Genomic DNA, 20,572 nt, shown 5'->3' with positions numbered 1-20,572 from the left:
TTGGGCCCTTCCAACTCTAGCAGAGTATTCAGTGTGAACCACACTGCAGAGTTGCCACAAGCCAACTTCTCCCAGCCACAGCTCATTCTAGCATGCAATATGGGAACAGTGCATTGCAGTATCTTTGACCTTTGCATGAGCAGAGTGTTTATTGTAATGCTTCACTATAAATAAGAACCAAGTTAGGAAAGAGGAGAGCTCTGTACGGCTGACTTTTGGGTTTTCTTTTTTAAGTGGGATAGACACTGCAATACTCAGCCCCAGTTATTTGAAAATCTTGGCTTCCTCTGTTGATTTCTATGAGCAGCTCCCAGTTCATCCTTGGACACATTTAAATAGCTTATTGGTGCGAACAAGAAAATAACCTCTCCAGACAATCACATGGTTGTTTCTACTCAATCTGTATATCTCTTTCCCCTTTCCAGGGATTCCATCCTGTCTTTCCCCACCCACGCTTCCCCACTAGTCAGATTCTGTGACTGATGAGTCTTTCTAGTTCTTATTAGGCTGTTCTTGCGGTTGTCCCTCCAACTTTTAGGTTTTTTCCTTAAATCAAAACAAAAAGTACTTATGAAAACCTTGAAGATCCCCTGTTCTGGCTGATACCTTCCTTGTGTGTGTGAGTGCTGTTGTTGTGTCTGTATAAATGTTGGCACTCAAATAATTTATTCAGATTTAAACTAGGAGATGATGATGTTCAAGTAAAAAATTGTACATGATGAGCTTGTAAGCTTTTTGCAAATATAGCTTCAACTCCTGTTTCAATGAGAGCTACCCCTGAGAGTTGGCAGTTTTTGAGTCCTTTCTGGAAAAAAAGTCAGTTCTGAACCTTGTAGGATCTTCCTCCAGCCAATAGTCTGCTGACAGCTGCAGGGTCAGCCGAGGACACCAGCTTCATGTTAAACTCTTCCGCAGCTGGCAAAAGCAGATCCATCTTTGGGTTGGTAGTTCCTTCTCAGACACTTATGCAACATTATCCTGCAGGTTTAGCTGAATTATTAAGCAAATCTAGATACAGACCGACAGATAGGAAGAATGAGCACTTTGTGCTGGATGAAACACATGGCACAGAATATACAGAGGGACGTTCTTTCTGAAGCTTCTGACCTATATAAGGTGCAACACTCACAGATTCAGCACACCTTCCCTTCTAAGTCTTGGGCCACCTCCATGTCCGACAGACAGCCCGGGTACCACTTCTCTACAGGTTCCAGTGAAGATGGCGGGCAACTGGATCCTTGGCGGATGCTATGACACTTTCTTTGGCAGTATGCCATGGCTTTTCATGACTGCTGCTCCCATTGTCTGCTGGCTGGCTGGCATCTGTTGGACACTCCTTCGCCTGCAGGGCCCTGGACTTCAGAGTTTGGCCTTAACAGTGCCACTGGAAAGGAGAGGCTATGTTTGAGGTTTTGGTACAGGATGGGGCAGTGGGGGATGTTGAACCACAAGGCTGAATGTGTACTTTCGTGGATGGCTGGATCTATTCCATGCTGGTCTCTCTGTTTCTTATTTTTCCCTTCTTAAATTTGGTTCATTTCAACCTTTGAGAATTTCTTTCATCTTAGGTTTGGTTTGTCCTGAGTGTTAATTCACACGACATGAAGTTAATGTGCATGAAAGTGTATGCACATTATTGTGCACATTTCTTCTAATATATGCAGTATTTGTCTAACATTCACATTTTCACAAGCAAATTTCCCAATATGTATTTTCATATGTTATTTTCCAAACACCCACACACACACATTTTATAGGCATTTGTAATTCCATTACAAAATTCAGGGAAGTGGCGATTTCAGGGAAGAATTGAGTTTTAAATTGGGCATTAAGACAACTGTCTCCTCTGTCCATACCTGAAATATGGGTGGTGTTTGCTCTGGAACTGCCGCTTTTTCTTGACTGACTGTTCTTAAAACCAGGAACCTCTACAGTGAAGTCACCTAATACTTGGCTGCGGCTTTTGCAACATTCCGCAGACTGTAGAAATGTGACTTCTTTGCAAAGAGTACAACAGACATGCAGGTGTAGCTCTTTCTGAGTGCTACATTTCCACCTTTTTTTGAAGCCCTTGTTTGGTCATTTGCACTGACATTCCATGCCCATGTCCTGCATCCATGCTTGCCTTTCCATGGCTGAACCCATGTAATTTCTGGCTTCTCCTGTTGCAAGGTGTGTGCATGTCTTTAACTGATTACTGTCGGGGTCCAGGAATGGGATGTGGGTGTCCAGAGCCAAGGCAAAGGCACTGGGGCCAAGGCAATAGAATTCGAGGCAAGACAGAATCCCAAGTCCAAACATAGGGTTTAATGGCAAGTCCAAATCATAATTGTGCCACAAGCTGAGGTCAGGAACAAGGAGAACAAGCTGAGATGCAGGTACCTTGAGGCGGGATAACTGGGCAGGATACCCAGCAAGGGTCAGGCAAGATGCAAGCACAACAGCAAACAGGAAGACCTGTGATGCTGAGGCAGCATGGCAAGGCAGGAACCAGGAGCAGGAAAGGTCAGGCAGGATGCAGGCACAGCAGCAGACAGGAGGACCTGCGTTGCTGAGGCCAGTTCTGGAGGGAAGAGCTTGCTCTTACAGAGCTCTTCCCCCAGGGCTCCCAGCTGGAGAGTGCCTGCAGGGCCTGGGACCCATCCTGGGGGTGGTTGCTCTGGTTCTGGTCACCAGAACCAGAGCAGCTCAGATCCTGACAATTCCTTCCTCACAACCTCAGATCCTTTTCTCACCTTTCTGCTTCAGTGTTATCCAGTGGGAAACGGTGATTAAGGGTTGCAAGGGACAGAATCCCTCAAGGCTGATGCTGAGTCTCATGTTCTCAGAGGATCTTGCCCTCTAAGAGCAATTAGCATAGGAATGCAGAAGCAGCTCTCTTTATCATGCATAAATTTGCAAAAGAGCTTGTCAGGTTTGAAGGAGAGGGCACAAAGGGCAGGAGATCCAAAGATCTGCCGTGAATTCCACCACATGCAAGCATGCCAACCCATGCACAAAGATGCGGTTCAGTGCTGTGGAGAAAGCATAAGTGTTTGCAATGATTTCATCTGATCTACACTGCTTAGGCTGTTCACAACATGACTGAAGGATGTAAACTTTCCTATGATTCTTCTAATGCAGATAAGAATGTGTAGCTGCAGATGTAATCTGAGGCTGTTGCAGGCAGTTTCCCTGTGCAATGCTAGATGGAGCCAGTGTGTCTAAAGCCTGACATTGTGTCAAACAGATGGGGAAGCTTCGACCCACAGGCCACATATGACCTGCAAGGCTGGCCTGCTCCACCAGCAGGACCTCAAACAGGCCCTTCTAGGACACTGGAAAGCAGAATTCCCGCATTATTTCTGATCACTGAATGAACAGAGGGGCTTTGCCTTAATGTAGTGCCCAGCATCCCAGCTGGCAGGGCATTAAGTACTTTGTCCTACAGTGCCTGCAGTGGGTGAAGACATGGGGTGAATGCCAAGTGCCACATGGAGGAGCAGTCATGCACACTGTGCCGTTGTTCAGACCGGTGTGTCTGTGAATAGGAATTCCCTGGCCTGGAAAAACCTGCGCATGTCAAACCGAGACTCCCAACTGGAGAGCAGCCTCAGGTGGGGACCAGATGGTGGCCGTTGGGGTGGTGACCGAACTCGCTGATACAGGCAGTCCCCAAGTTACGAATGTCTAAGTTACAAACAAACATACGAATGAATTGCCATGAAGCCTGTTAATTTTTTAAAATTACTCTAGAAAATTCTCATTGCCAGAGAGAGAGAGAGCAAGTGAAAGGAGAGAGGGAGGCCTCCAAGCATGCCTCCCTGCCCTGCCCTGCCCTGCCCTGTGCATTTGGAGAGGGAAATCTCTCCAGCATTACCTTGCTCCAAAGAGGAGGCGCAGGTGAGTTGGGGGGAGGGGGCTAGAGGTATTCACTTTCACCAGGATCCTGTGACCCCAACCCTACGAATGTGGAAGGCCGAGTAGACGTGATCCGACTTAAGTCATACAAATCTGACTTAAAGACAAATATCAGTTTTCTCAGAAACAGAACTTGCTTGTAACCTGGGGACTGCCAGTATTGCTAAATTACTTGTAAACGTATGCCATTGAAAATCACAATGCTGGATTGTCTGGGGACCTATTTTAAAATAACTGGAAGTTTGGAATTTTGTTTGGCATATTAGCCATAAAGCTGGTGCTTGGGTGCAGAGTGGAAACGTTAACAGAAAATAGAACTGAGAGCACAGATCAGTGGTGGGGCCTCCGGGGCAATCATTATTCTCTCTAAATCTATGGAGGTTGCACCACACCGCATGCAAGGCTTGCACTTCAGTCTGATGTCCCCAATACAAGGTCACAGTTGGAGCATATCTGGGGAGGCTGTTGGTCTGTTTTGGTTCAATTGCTCCAGCAGCATGGCTCTCTCTTGCAGGGGAGCAAAGTATGCTCCTGATGATAATAAAGAACAGATGCTGCTGTGAAGTATATCTCATGCCTTCGTATCTGCTGGAATCTTAATTGCGCATGTAAATAGTTAGCTATATTGTTTACTAGCGCTCTGCATGTGCTGGCTTGTACTTTAACAACCCAACTAATGCTCATTTTGCACTGCATTAAGCAAAAATAGACTTACTGAGCTTACCATTTCATTGAAGTGTAGACTTGGGGCTGGTTGGTTTTTTTTAACTATACAAACATAAATCTATATATAACCAAGACAGCGAATACCTCTGAAATTCATATAGATGACATGCGACTTGCTAGTGGTTATAAATAGGCTTCTACAAAAGCTGACCAGATAGCCAAATAAGTATCTGTTTGAAGGTGGCATCTATATGCCAAGCCTTAGGTAGAATGTTGAAATCATTATAAGGTTCTCAATCCATTGTTATAGGAGGGGACTATTAATCCTTCTGACGGTGTAATAACAGTCTTCTGGCTGTCAAGAAGGGGCAAGGAATCCATTGAAGCTGACTGTTCCTTAATTTTCATGAGATACATAAATAATTTTAAAGAGCATGTACATCAGTGAATGTTAAAGACCGTTTCAGTATAGAATTTATCGCTTCTTCCAAAAAGGAACAACCAGTGAACTTTGCTGAAGCTTATGTTTAAAAGAAGCATTTGCTGCATTGCACCACCAGCAATTAGCCAAGTTAGACGATCCTTTATTAAATAGTTGTTGTGGTGTCCAACAGATATGAAGCAAATGCTTTTATTGAATGAGATGCAGCCCAAGATACATGAGACCAAAACAGTATCTACTGATTAGCCAGAATGGACATTCCAATTCCCAATTCCTTTCCTGCTTAAAATCCTGAATAGCATAGTTATGACAGAGGCCCTGTCATCTCAATAAGTGGCCAGGGCAGATTGAGATATAGCAAATATTGCAATTGCAAGTCCTGCTATTAAGCTATTGCTGGCAAGTCATATTTGGCATGTATGGTAGAAAACTACTAAAGCTCATCAGCAGTATCCACTGTTTGATCTAAAGTTTTAAAAAAAAGCCTTATCTGTCCAGGTCTACTACAAAAATATTTTCTTGCCAATTTTTAGATATGAATTGCTCCCTGAAGTCAATTTAACATGAGAAAATCGATCAAAGAGTCATTGACATGACATTATAAACCAAGCATCTTTAACTGGAGAAACCAGAAGCAACGCTATGCATTCTTGTATGACTAGAACCTAATGACATTCACCTAGTGAGAGGAACCAGAGAATAAATTCCAAAACTGACCAGCGTAGAAGATTGGATGCACATGGGAAAGACCAAAATTCAGTATGAATGAGCAGATAAACCCACTGATACAAAACAAGACCTGGAAAACCAAATCTAGATTCTTTCATTGGAAGTTGCATCCTTTTCAGAGATTATCTTGATAGAGAGGTACCCCCTCAAAAAATCATGAAATAAAGCATTGATTCTATACTTGCTGGGTATAGATAAAGGAATTAATAAGTAATCCAATGCACTGTATAACTCTTAAGGTTATTTACCTTACCCTACAACTCAGCTTTAAAGTTGTCCATTTATCTAAATCCCAAGACGACTCATTAATCATTTTATTTAAATTAAGGTTAATCATGGAAATAATTTTCCAAGACAAAGAATATCATCTGAGTACCATCAAAATTGTTTATCTAATAGACTATGTCATATAGGATCTCCAGTTGACATTAGGTCACATTTTGACCAATTAATGTAATAACCAGACAAATTATCAAATTTATTAGTTCCTTGCATCATTGCTGACACAAAGAGTGTTTAGAAGAAAAGAAAATATCAGTGTAAAGAATACTTTTAAATTCTAACGGACACCCCCCCCCCATGAATTCTGTTGCAACAGTACAAGCCAGAGGTTCCAAATGTCAAAGGAGAAAGTAGACATCCCAAGCTGGTTCCTTTCTCAAGTGGAAAAAACCCTGCCATGCACCCCTCCCCAAGCCCTTGTTAATAACAGTTCTCTTGGAAGTGAATATAAAATTCAAGCCTGCCTCAATATTTCTAAAAGTCAAAGCAGCCAACAAAAGTTCCCAATAAAGGCTTTTTGCATCAAAGGCCTTGTCAGCATTCAACGAAAAACTGGCAGCCTGGTTGATTCTATCCCCATTTAAAGTGACACTTAATCTCAGATGCGCAAAAGTTGGCTTGAAACTCAACATTAAGAAAACTAAGATCATGGCATACGGTCCTCTCACTTCCTGGCATATAGATGGGGAAGGAATGGAGGTAGTGACAGATTTTATTTTCTTGGGCTCCAAGATCACCGCAGATGGGGACTGCAGCCAAGAAATTAAAAGACACTTGCTCCTGGGGAGGAAAGCTATGGCAAATCTGGACAGCATACTAAATAGCAGAGACATAACCCTGCCAACAAAAGTGTGTATAGTCAAGGCTGTGGTTTTCCCAGTTGCAATGTATGACTGTGAAAACTGGACCATAAGGAAGGCTGAGCGCCGAAGGATTGAGGCCTTTGAATTGTGGTGCTGGAGGAGACTCCTGGGAGTCCCTTGGACTTGAGTGGACTCCGGGGGATGGTGGACTCCGGGAGCTTGAGTGGACTCCGGGGGATGGTGGAGGACAGGAAGGCCTGGAGGAACGTTGTCCACAGGGTCGCGATGGGTTGGACATGAGTTTGCGACTAACAACAATTTCAGATGGTCATAGAATTATAAGTGTTTTGTGGCCATCCAGCCCAACCACGTGATCCTGAGCTGGCCACCCCGATATGTAAATACAGAGCTCTGGGTTGTGGTGGCAACAGTGAACCATGCATTTAAAACTGTTGCTGTTCCCCCACTGGGGCAGAGAAGCATGTAGTGAAGCTGCAGGCCATTGGATGGGTCTGGTATATCTGTGCAGCATGTCTAGTGGGGAGTGTTGGGGCATCCTCCCAGCGGGGGAGGCCTTGCATGGGTGAGTCTGTGAGGCCTTCAGTGGGGTTCTGTAGCTTATGCAAGATTTCAAAGTCTGCCAAAGTAAAGCTGTGTTTGGTTGATTTTCATGTAGAACAGATGGCATCTAGCTGGAGACTGAAAAAGAAACATGCTGTAAAACTAACTGACAAAAGTTAATTTGTACTTTGAGTCATCGGAGACACTGAGGGCAAGATTCCCTGCATGTTTAATCCAGCAGTCTTCACCCCAAAATGGAGTTGCATTTTTTATGCATGTAGTTATCCTGACAAAATCACAGAAATATGGAAGCTGGAGATCGAGATCCAGATAATTGTCTTCCATTTTTCTTTCCATATTGACAGAACAGTTGCACCCATGTTCTTTTGTTGGTACTATTCTCACCCCCCTCCCAAAAGCACCCCAAAACTACACTGGTATAACAGAACACCCAGCCATAAATAAGTTCCCTTCTTGTGGCTTCCTTCTTTCAGCAGGTTCACTGGCTAGTCTTCTGTTTCCGGGGCAGAATTCACAGTGCTGGTTATTATCTGCAACGCTTTATACAGCTTGGGACTAGGATACACCTCTCATGTGAAACTGTCTAGATCTTAAGATCTTCTGGAGAGGCCCTGCTTTTGAAATCATCCCCCCCCCCCACCCTGAGGCATGTTTCATGGTGATAGCATCAAACCCTCTCTTGAAGTATGCACAGAATGCTTGGAGATGGAGGGATCCTAGGGTAACAGTAAGGATGCATTTTGCAGTTACTCCATTTGTTTCTCTTTATTGGATTTCCCAGCGCTAAGAAAAAGGATGGAAGATGCAGTGGGAAGCAGGAACATCTGAACCTCCCATAAAATTCCATAGATTAGGTAGTAGGATGGCACAATAAAAGTATAATCTGAAAGCACTCAGTATAGCCATTGAAATGCACCTAAGGTGGTCTCCACAGCAGTCTTACAAAACAGGTTTTTCTTTTTGTGCCCCAACTCAGCAATGCCAAGCACTCTATCCTGTCATTGATGTCTGTATGCACTGGGGAAAGGTCTTACCATGAAGGAAGCAGAGCAGCTCTTAGGCACACCTCCCAGCCACCCCTTCTTCTGTACTTCAGCAATGGAAATGTAGAAGGCCTTTCCACACTTTCCCCTAAAGGGCTGCTCTTTTGAGAGTAGTGAATGGGACAGTAAGTAACTTCCCCCACTGGAATCTTCTTGGTTACTTCACTCATGTTACTTAGGCTGTTGAGTTATGTTACTTAAGTTGTCTGGTGAAGTTCAGCATTTTTGTTTCCTCTCTTCCCCCCACCCGCCATGCAGAAGCATGCAAGCAGCTCCGCTTGAGTGGGCTCCATTAAATTGCTCTACTTTTTATTAATGTCAAGGGGCAAAAATAGTGGGCAGGAAAATGCTGGCTCTGAAACTATTGACTTATTCTCCCCCTACCCCTGCTAAGTTCTATTAGCTTTATGGGGGATTTGTTAATCCTACGCCGTCTTTCAGTCTTCCTCTTTCTCTACTTGGAGATTAATCATGCAGGAAATGAGTAACCCCAGTGAGCTGTCTACTCTGATGTCTGTGTTCCATTTACACTTAAACTTCTCGAGAATGGCTGCTTTAAAATGGCTGATTAGGTAGGTGCATGCGGTCTCTTTAGCCTGCGATCCGGCAGCATGAAGGTTTGTAAGGCCTATAGAATGCATGGAGATTTATGAACATGTTAATAATTTAGGTACTCTGAGGTATTTGAAATGTTTGATTTTAAATTATTAAGTATTTGGAAAGTATGAAGAAAGTAGTCCACTGTTTTGATACGTCTCATACTTACTGGCATCACAGACCCTTACGATGTTGCACAGGATGTTTAGTTCCATTGATTTTCGGGGAGAGTAGGGAAAGCCTGAGTTTCGCTGCTTGCAGGCTGCCCTTGGGACAAGGATAAGCAAAATGGTAGAAGCCCAGCAGGTTGAGAAGTGGCCTATGTAGAGCACAGCTTTTTCTGTGGTCACTCCCAGACTGCGGAACTCCCCATCATGGAAGACCTGCTTGGCTTCCTCTCTCTGTAGGACTTTTCAGTTCTGGCTGGTTTGCACCTCCCTGCTTGAATAGTTTCCAGAGAATTGCTCCCTGGTATGAGGGGTTTTTTAAAAAAATAAGGAAGTACTTCAGCTAATGTGCTAAGATGTTTGGTTTGTTGCACTAGAAGCATACCTCATTGCTGTGGTAATAGCATGGTTGGGTATAAGTTATCTTGATAATGAAACAACATTTAACTATGTTCACGTGTGGCATGAATACACAAGAGGTATTCAAAACTAGCTTCCCAGGCGCTCATGTGAAAGCTTTCTTAGAATGAGCAGGATCAGGGTAGGCCTGCATGATAGGTTGCCTGACTTCATCATGGGCCAGTGTTGGCCCATCCTTATTAGCCAAAGAAGCCACTTGCTTTTTTTCATCAGATATTCTGGGTTGGAGTAGTTAGATGACAAGCCACAGTTAGGCTTGAAGCCAGTGAGAGGTACAAGGAGAGGGAAAAGAAGCTTGATTGACAAAAGACAGCAAAGGCTTTTCTGCATGACTGTTGGGACCCCACTCAAATTGAAGCATGCACTATGACTGGGTTTCTGGTGAAGGCAGGAGAAGGCTCCCTCTGGCAGCCACAGCTCTGCTGTCATTGCCCATGTTGTAACTGTGCCTCACATATAGATGTGCAGTGGTATATACATGTTAAATAAAATACATAGCTATATACATTGGCCTGGATGGTACCAAAGGCTAAAATCAAGCTGGGCCAGGCTTCCCCCACTCCCCCACTTGACATGAAGATGCCAGAAAAAAGGGGCAGGGTTTCTGTCCAAAATTAGAAAGTTTAATCCAGCTTCTGCAGTGCTTCCCATGTCAAGGCAGGTTGCCAACATGTGCTCTTAAAAGGAAAAGAGGAAATGACCAAAAACTGGGCAAGGGATGAAATCTGGCAAGTGTGGATGGACCTCAGGAGACACAGCAAGAAAAATCAAGATGTGTGCTCAAGTGAAAAAAGGTTTAACACAACTTCCTGATGTGAAATATTTTCTGTATTAGACAAAATAGCTGATACCAAGTCAAGACAAAAATACTTGGAGTGTGGACTTATCTACACAAAACTGCAAGTTGTACCACTCTGTGGTTTATCCATTTAGGGAAATCTTTAAAAATTTCATAAGTTTGGGTTCCTCCTGATGTGTTGGATTATAACTCCATTCACTCCCAGCCAGTGGGCTAGCTGGAAGATGATTGGAATCCTAGCCCAATAAATTTGGAGGGTGCAAGGTAGAGCAAGCCTTCTCTATAGTTTCCTGTTAATATCAGAATATTTTGTATCCTGTGTTCATCAGAATTCACCTATGGAATCCTAAGGCCTCCCCCCCCCCCCCCGAAAAGCATCCATATAATATCAAATCAGGTTGGCTTGTAATCCTCATTTGGCTCTAGTTGCTCCACCTTGTTGCCTTAACTGTAATCACCCTGGGCCAGGCAGCTTCATGTTACTTAAAATCTTATCATCACTCCAAAACAGTTAAGCTTGATCAGAAAAACTACTAAAGGAGCAGCTAAAAAATTTTTTTTTGTTGACAAGGACTAGCTGGCTATATGACCCCTTTCAACAGGCTATTGCAGCTGTGAGGGGAGAAAAAAATACTGTAACAGGATGGTTGTGGTTTTCTCCGAGAGCTAATTTTCCTGTTGACCATTTTAAAGAGGAAATTTTGCTCAATGTGCTACAGATTTTATGCCTAGGTATACAGTTACAGGAAGGGTTGTTTCTCTTTTGGTGTGATGAAAAATGCCAGCAATGAGTACAACTCGCAGCTTCAGCTGATGTTATTTGAAATAGGTCTATATTTTTCAGTTATTATTGTTGTTAATTTTAAGCATGCAAATTGGAAAAAAAATAATTACTGATCAAGCCCCAACCTGCATTTTCCCACAGTCATAGTTTGTTTGTGTTAAGTAGTTCTTGTATTATCATTTTTCTTCAGACTCTCTCTGTATACATGTGAGAGAGGGAGAATGACAAAGCTATTGTGGACCTTGATGGCATTTACCTTCCATATAGCGTGAAAGTGTATTGGTGATCAAATGTTGTTAGTGGGAATTGACATGGATGGAATGTTGTTTTCCTCACTTCCATTTTTTCATACCTTTACCTCCAGAGGAGTAAATCTTGTAACCGGAAAGCTCCTCTGGTCAGTATAGCAAGACATAAAATGTAATAGATGAAGCTGCCCTAAGTGGAAATTGGATGAACTGATGCATTTGTTTCCAGCACTACCCTGCCAAATAATTGAGTGCAAAACAGAGTTATATTTTTTGACATAATTTCCATCTTGTTCTTTCCCACTCTGTTGGTCCTCAGAGTAATGAATGATCATGTTTGATATCACCTAGGCCATGTTTTATTTCCTCTCCACCGCCCTCATGGGTTTTCTAACTCTCAGGCTGCATTGCTAAGCATCTGCATTTGGAATAAAAGATGAGTGATTCACCAGAAGTGTATTTTCCTCACCATGGAATAACAGACTACCCCACTTTTTTTGTGCAAGGAGTAAGAAGTCCTGATGCTTCCTTCCTTCTTTCATTAAGTTTGGGAGTCTCTCGTGTCTTAACATGTGAGAATTTAAAGCATACAGTCTTTCCATCCACTTCTCAGGAATGCTTTGTTTGCTCTGTATCTGGCATATAGACTTGCATATACCCTCCATCAGAAATCAAAACATGCTATGAGGATGCTTCCAGGCATTTTGCAGCTGTTCCACCTTTTTTTTCCTTAATGGATTTTTGGCACCAAGGAAAAAGAGAAGATGCAATAATGGGAAAACACGGGAGGATTACAAATGGAAGACAGCAATGTCTGGACCCTGTGCACCTCCACAGCATTCTGTGAATGAGGCAGGGTGATGGTGCCACAAGGCCTTGTCTGGAAGCACCTTAACCCTCCCAGATCTTGGTTTTGCACACATGGAGGCACAGGAGTATGTGCACATGTCTTTTATTGTGGGAAGTTCCCTTGCTGTTGACTCTGAGGGTAAAGCAGGAGTAGAAAGATAAAGGTGCACTTGTCTTTCAGCTAATTCTAATCCTAAAAAAATTAATTCTGATTCCTTTACCCCTTAATCATTCCTTGCTTGAAATTCCATTTGTCATACCCTTCTTCAAAAAAAAAAAAAATTCAGTGTGGCATACATGGTTCTCTTCCCCACCCCAAATTTTAGTCTTGCAACAGCCTTGCAAGGTAGATTATCTGCCTTGTTCCTGCTTGTCTGGTTGCAAGTTAAAAGACTGGATTTTCAATAGTTCAGTAGCCTGTAACAGCAGTATGCATTTGGATTATTCAAAGTCTCCTTTATTCCTAAAAGTGTGGAACTGCCAAAGGTGACAATATTGTTGTTGTTGTTAGTCGCGAAGTCGTGTCCGACCCATCGTGACCCCATGGACAACATTCCTCCAGGTCTTCCTGTCCTCCACCATCCCCCGGAGTCCACTCAAGCTCACACCAACTGCTTCAGTGACTCCATCTAGCCACCTCATTCTCTGCCGTCCCCTTCTTCTTTTGCCATCTATTGTTCCCAGCATTAGGCTCTTCTCCAGGGAGTCCTTCCTCCAGGGAGTCCTTCCTTCTCATTAGGTGGGAAAACCATAGCCTTGATTATATGCACTTTTTTTGGCAGGGTGATGTCTCTGCTATTTAGTATGTTGTCTAGATTTGCCATAGCTTTCCTCCCCAGGAGCAAGCGTCTTTTAATTTCTTGGCTGCAGTCCCCATCTGCGGTGATCTTCGAGCCCAAGAAAATAAAATCTGTCACTACCTCCATTTCTTCCCCATCTATTTGCCAGGAAGTGAGAGGACCAGATGCCATGATCTTACTTTTCTTAATGTTGAGTTTCAAGCCAACTTTTGCACTCTCCTCCTTGAGGTTCTTTACTTCATCAAGAGGTTCTTTACTTCCTCTTCACTTTCTGCCATGAGAGTGGTATCAGCTGCATATCTGAGTTTGTTGATACTTCTCCCAGCAATCTTAATTCCAACTGGTGATTCATCTAGCCCCGCCTTTCTCATGATGTGCTCTACGTATAAGTTAAATAGGCAGGGTGACAGTATACAGCCTTGCCAAGCTCCTTTCTTAATTTTGAACCAATCAGTGGTTCCGTGTCCAGTTCTCACTGTTGCTTCTTGACCCGCATATGGGTTTCTCAAGAGACAAATAAGATGGTCTGGTAGTCCCATCTCTCTAAGAACTTGCCACAATTTGTTGTGATCAATATACCAGTCTCTTATTTGTGACAATATTTGTGGTGATAATATACTAGTCTCTTAAAACTGTTTAAAACTTGTTCTAATGTTTGATTTCATTCTTTTTATTTAAGGGTATTATAATTAATATTAAATATTTTTATTTTGTATCAATCAGTAAATCGGGGGTATAATAGGTTAAATCTGCCCCTCAGGACAGAATATGGCTTGAATTGCCAGAGAGTCACGTGAGTGTCGTTTTCTTCCACAGGTTTCAGAGGGATAGAAGAGCCACTCGAGGATAGAGCATGCCTGTCCCGCCTCCCCCAGCTCCACCACCACCCCCAACCTTTTCTGTGGTGAGTTGCAATTTCAGTTTTAAAGTTTTCTGGGAGGAGGGAAAAATCCTGTACATGCATGCATGTATGTATGTATTAGATTTATAAACTACTCTCATTGCCCTGTAGGGCTCGCTGGGCATTGTACAGTGTAAAAATAAAGCCAACCATAAAAACAAACAAAATACATCTAATACAGCAATTACAATAACTACATAAATAATGAATTTAAAGTTACTCAGGTACAGTAATACTAAAACCATCATAAAATATTCTAATGATATAAAACTAATTATTTTCAACCTTTAAAATAGCTGGAAAATAGGACTGTCTTTCCTTGGCATTGGAATGATGATCATGAAGGCGCCAGGCATTCCATAGGAAGGCTATTCCATAGGTGGGGTGTCACCACCAAAAAGCCTCTCTTCTGTTTGCCATCCCCCTCACCTCTTTGGGGGATGGCTCTTTGAGAAGGGCCTCTGAGCCAGATTTTAGTGACTGGATAGGAATATATGGGAATAGGTATTCCTTCAGGTGTCCTGACCCCAAGCCATTTAGGGCTTTATATATCAATACGAGTACTTTAAACTGGGCCTGGGTCTCAACTGGCAGCCAGTGTAGATGGCATGAAATAGGTGTAATGTGGGCACACAGACCAGCTTTTGTCAGTAGCTGCACAGTCCTATTCTTTTATAGAGCTTTCATAGAATCATCTCGTTTGAAGGGGCCTAGCAGGCCATGGAGTCCAACCACCTGCTCAGTGCAGGACTCAAGTCACCCATCCAGATTTCAACCCAGCCTGAGCCTGCTAAGCTTCCAAGATGAGTTTCCAGACTTCTTCAAATGCAGCCCCGCATTGCATGAACCAGTTACGATATTCCGTATCAATATGAAGTGTGTTCTGGGTTACGGTGTGTCTGTGTTGTAACTCAGCAGCAGAGTACATGTTTCATTGCAGAGGCTCCCAGGCGTAGTCCTGCCAGAATCCCTGAAGAGCTGCTGCCGGTCAGTGTTGACTTTACAGGACCTGATAGGCCAATGGTCTGATGTTGTATGAGGGCACCTTGCCAGAAACAGCTTGGAGAGAGTAGAGGTCTTGATAATATGGGATGCCACACTGATCAGCTAGAGAAACCATACTGTTTCTTCTTGCTTGCATTTAGACAAGTGGGAAGGGAGTGAGCTGTCAGTCATTCCTCACCACTGATAAGTTAGCCACTGCTAAGCCACCGCATACCACTTAGTTTCCAGCTATGGGGATTATGAATCAGAAGATCGCTTTCTGCATCATGACTCCTGACAGCAAACTCAAGTGGTTAATACTGTTTGCAAATATAGGGCAAAAGGGAGGTATGGACATGCTGTGCTGTTTAAAGACGTTTAAGAGAATCCCTGAGGGTGTAAAAATGCCCGGTAAGCCATGAAATGTAGAGGAGCAGTTGGAAAAGTAAAATCAAGTGCCAGCTGGTGGTAGCTGGAGACTGGAAAGCCCTGCTTGGAAGGAACTGCCAGCTGGAAACCTGAAAAGCAGCACTCCTTTTTGGAAGGAAGATACACATTTTGTTGCATGCCCCATTGGTACTTTGCATAATACACCAATCCAGCTCCATTCACTTCCTCCTATTTCTTTAATAAATAAACTTTAATAAATACAAAACTTACAAGAATCACCATTTTTAACCTACATTTCTGAAAGGTTTTAAAGGCATCTGCCCTGGAACTTTAAAACTGCATCCAGTTGCCATGAGACTCATGTGTTTTGGGGTGAGGTGCTGTGTGTCTCTTCATTCACTGTATGTATTGGGCAGTATCCAGTGGTGACCTGCCATGAGCGACTAATCCGCCCTGCCTGTTCTGTTGCTTTAGCAACACCTGCTGCTTGTGCACTGGAGATGCAGTGCCTCCAGGGGTGACCTGAAACAAGCCTGGTCATGGATCCAGAAAAGCTTGTGGCACAACCCGCACTGGGGAATTAGCAACTTGTGGAATGGTAGCAGTGCAGGACCCTGCTCGCCTATGAAGAAGTTGGATACTGACCATGGGTAACGAGATTTGTGTTCCCATTTACCAACAATGTGAACATTTCCCGTTTGGAATTGTGAACACAAGCTGGAGCATAGCCCTTCAAAACGCTTGCAATTTCCTGAGATTGCATTTGTGTTCAAAGGTGTACACATGCAAAACTGTGCTTTTGTACGATCTACTGCCCTCTCCCAAAGATCAGGATTTACCATTTTTCACTCTGGTGCTCATCTTGCCTTGCTCTCCCTCCTGAGCACAATCATCTTGTCTCCCTGCACACCCAGAATAAACAGTGTAGTTTCAATTATGAAAAACGTGCACTTTCCAGGCACACTTCCCAAATGGTGACTCTTCCTTCACGAAACTAAATGTGCGTGTACATTAAGTGCCTTTAAAAATTGAAATTTTCATTTACAATGAAAAAAATATGTTGAATTTGAATCTAGTTTTTGACAGAGGGTAGTAATTTCTATGTATTTGCTCTCATGTACAACAGAAATACAGGTGGGATGCATTGTTTGCTTAGAGGTTTTCCTTTTGTTCCTTCATAATAAATTACATTTAGGGTGCAGTCCTGTGAGGCTGCCCATAACTCTCTGAACTTGAAGGATTTCAGACATCCTGTGCGGGAGAGGAGGGGTGGAAGCCGCCATGTTCTTCCACCTTGCAAAGCACGTCTACAGCTGCATCACTCTGGAGAGGGAGGGAACGAAGTTGCTAGGCTACTTGTATCTTGGCAGCACCTGTCCCCTCCCTTCCCTGCCCCTAGAAACCTTCCAAGCCCTGAGGTTGTTTCGTGACCTGGGGAAAACAGCCCCTGTAGTTCTTTCTGTGCCAGCTGCAAGGGGAAGAGGCAAATCTGTAGACCCCCAGCTCCAAGAGCAGTGCCATTTCCCCACCTTGGATCTGTAAATCAGAATGAGCTGTATGGATGCCGTCTGGGGCCCATAGGATTGTTTTACCCATCACCTTGCCAGAAACCTAAGGAAAGTCTTTGACAAAGAAAGCTGTGTGTGTCCCTGATATTTTATTTAAAAAACGACTATTTTGACTTTGCCTTGAGCTAATTTTGGTTGATGCATTACTGTTACTTACATTACCTTCTTCATAAAACAAATGAATCAAAAAGAGGGTACAACAAAGAACAAAAGGAGGCTACAACAAAGAACATTGTTCACAGGGACTTCTGTGCCTGCATTAATTCCTTCCCCTTGAGCAATATCCATAGTGAAAAAGCCCTTCCCCTGCAGCTGGTATTTCCCCAGGGAGTGAAGTGGCTATTGGTGTCAATTTTCCCCACCTCACACCTGGCTGCTAGATTCAGAATAAAGACAGCGCAGTGCATGCACACCTGCATGCATTTAGCATATCTACCAGATTGGTACTGAGTGGGAAACCACATCTGAGGAAATTTGTTTCAGTCCATTTTTGATCAAGATTTTACTCAGTTCGCTCCTCAGGCACACCTCGAACAGGGATTCTGATGCAATCTGCAAGTCTGTACATTTTGAAAAATGTAGTGTGATTTGCAGGCCAAAATAATCAGTTCGGGCAGCATGCATATATTTCAAAATGGGCATTAAAATGCTCATTATTGAAAAATGTACACAAATATCCTTTATTCAGTATTTGGAAAAATATGAAAATATGTATGGATTTTCATGCAAAAATGGGGGGAAGCTCTCAATCTGATACTGACTCAAGTTCTGGAATGTGTTTGAGATGGAATTTGGGGAACTTTAGCAAAACTCAGTTTTGCTGATTTGCACAGCTGCAGAACTATGGAGTTGCATTTCACACATTTGGAGGGTTCCAGGTTGAGGAAGGCTGAACTATATATCTTATTTACTCAAATCCATAGTTTGGAAGTTCATCTGAATTGAATCTTGGGGTCTGAACTTAAACTAAACCATAAAATTAAAAAGTGATGAGCCTGAACAAGAGCTTAACCCAAACTGCTTGAGTGGGAGTTGGTATGATGCCCTCAAAATTTAGACAAAAACTATGAAATTATCACAGGAACCTCACACATTATTACACTGGGGCTGGTAGGAACATGCTTATTTAGTAGAAACTTGAACAAGCATGAGTCAACCTTTAGAACATCTGGGAACATTTAAGCATTTTCATGTTTCTCATGCAAAATATTTTCTTACTTTCTTTCCATTAAGTGTTCCTTTTTAAAAAAGCTTGAGTTTCTCTTAACAAACAAAAGACAATTCAGATTTTTATAGCCATACACAGCAGTTTTTAAATATGGGCTGCAGAAGCCTGTAGAACTGGGATGGCTCTGTGCTGTTTGAAGTGGTAAATCAAAATTCATCTTCAAGTGGTTTTAATAAGAAGTATTGTAATCAACAACTTTATTCCCTTTCAAATAAATCCAGGAAATCCTGTGTTTGGACAGTGGAAGTGTTAGTCCCTAGAAAATGAGCTTCTCTGTTCAGTGTGTGTGTGTAGGAGCAGGAGAAGGAACGTTTCCAAAATAGCAAACTAAAAGAATTGCATTTTCCTCACTGACTGATGTATGAAGACACTCTTAAAAAGTGAATGAGGCATCCAAGTTCCTGTTCATTCAGAGACACAGTAAAATGGTGGATTCTCAGGGATGCTGCGCCAGTACCTTTTTGGTACTGGAACGCTGGTGTCATCTGCCAGGCTGTTCCCCTCTGCTCTTACCTGCAGTCATCACAGCAGCTGGGACGAAATGTATTTTGGTAAGATAGTGTGCCCTGCTGTAAAACAAAGCACTTTGGAGTGGCTCGATCTGGAATGGGCCATTAAGGCCATTACAAAAAGCCTTGCTCCTGGTGGAAGTGAGAAGTGCTAGAAGTAGGTTGCATCCTTGCCCTCTCCTTGTGGGCATGGCTGTGGAGCCTGTCCTGCTGAGTGCGTCCACGTCCTAATCTGGAATCACTACCTCTCTGTTTTAGGAAGGATTGCCTTCTTTTAACATGTTAGTGTCGGCCCTCCTAGTTGAAGAACAGCCATACACAAGGAATGCAAAACCCTGTAGCCCTCTTCCGATGCCAGGGCTTCCTCACAGGGCTTCCTTCATGCCAGAGAAGGTGCCAAGTTTGAAGAGGCCCTGGCATGGTGCGCCCTCAGGACCCCCCTCATCACTCTGGTGGGCTACCCCAGTAAGTGGTGGAGAACAGCAGCTAGCATCGCCTTGCTTTCCTTCTTCCTAGACTGGTCTCTTTCCTGTGTTTGGGCAGGATCCAGAGGCATTCTGGTAAAATTAAAATGGTGGACAGCCACTGCCTTAGCAGGTGCATTGTTTTGCTGCAAAGTGAGTGCCACCAGATTCATGCCCAGTAAAAATGTTGTGGGGAAAAAGAAAAAGGAATGAAGGTGCCCAGGCTGAGCTTCAGGGCCCTGACATTTGTTCTGCCATGCCGGCTGTTTCCACACTGATGTTGGACTAGTAAAGGCCCACGTGATTTTTCTCTGCTGATTCCCACATCGACAGCAGAACAGTACAGAACATCATCCCTGCTGGGACCCATATTGGAGGCAATACTTGAAAATTCCCCCTTTTACTCTTGTAAAAAATAATTCCTCCCCTAACCAAATTAGTTTACAAAATTCACTTTTAAAAACCACTTATTACCAATGCACTCAAGGAGACTATCTTTATGTAATAAAATTTTATCTAACTGCTACATCCTGCGGATCCTCTCTGACTGTGAATGGCTATAACATGGGAGTTATAATAAGCATAAAGTGAAACAGTGTGATTGTGTGGCAGATCCCATACCCCCTCCCTTTAATCCAAGCTCTAGAAATTATAAAAAGGGGACTTTAGATTCATTTGCCTAAAACAAGGAGTATCTTAATAAGTGGACACGGGGAAGATTTTAGTGAGAAATTCCAGGGGAATATCCTTTTTAATCCAGTAAAGGCAACTGTCAGTGCATATAAAGAAAGTTTATTTGGGAAAATGGCAAAAGGAAGGAAGGCAAAATGTTGTAGTGCAGTGAAGAAATGAAAGTCAGTTCCTACTTCAACATTACATTGTAGTTAGTGCTTCTGTTCCTGTTCTAAATGATATCTAATTCTGTATTTTACAGGCGAATACAGAGAAGCCTGCCTTAAGTAGATCGGAGCAGGCAGGACGAAATGCTCTTCTGACTGATATTACCAAAGGGAAAAGGCTTAAAAAGACTGTTACCAATGACAGAAGCGCACCAGTCCTTGACAGTAAGTGTCTCTGTCTATCCTTTAATAGGTTGTCAACACAGCTCTAACTCACAGAAATGCATGCGGGGGACCAGGCCACATGAATCTTCCACTGGGAACCTTCCAGTGATTTCCCACCACTTCTTTGGTTTGTTTTAATTACTTGAAAAAATGGTTAAGGAAAAACAGACAGAATAGTTACCTAATGCCTTTGAATTGTCAGTGCTGGAAACCCTCCATCTGGAAGCATGCTAAATCAAGGAACTCATACGCAACTAACTAGACTGCATAAACTTGTGAAATCTGTTAATTTGCTGTGGGAAGGAGCATGTACATGCACAAACTCCAGTAGTTCACTGTCTGAGGCCTGACTA

At 43.1% G+C, this 20,572-nt stretch overlaps 1 protein-coding gene across 2 annotated transcripts in view; it reads left to right on the top strand.

Moving 5' to 3' along the window:
- WIPF1 (WAS/WASL interacting protein family member 1) overlaps positions 1 to 20,572 on the top strand; it is a 73,392-nt gene that overhangs the window by 37,542 nt on the left and 15,278 nt on the right. For both annotated transcript variants that reach the window (XM_044427042.1, XM_044427043.1), the window contains exons 2-3: positions 13,928 to 14,015; positions 20,090 to 20,219. In XM_044427042.1, coding sequence (XP_044282977.1) covers positions 13,965 to 14,015; positions 20,090 to 20,219 — 181 coding nt within the window. In that variant the 5' untranslated portion in view covers positions 13,928 to 13,964. The remainder of the gene's footprint in view (positions 1 to 13,927; positions 14,016 to 20,089; positions 20,220 to 20,572) is intronic.

This window comes from Varanus komodoensis, unplaced genomic scaffold (assembly GCF_004798865.1).
Source record: "Varanus komodoensis strain SLA01 unplaced genomic scaffold, ASM479886v1 scaffold18_1, whole genome shotgun sequence".
NCBI lineage: Eukaryota > Metazoa > Chordata > Lepidosauria > Squamata > Varanidae > Varanus > Varanus komodoensis.
The sequence above is the reverse complement of the archived record's forward strand: the minus strand, read 5'-3'. Positions and strand labels throughout refer to the sequence as shown.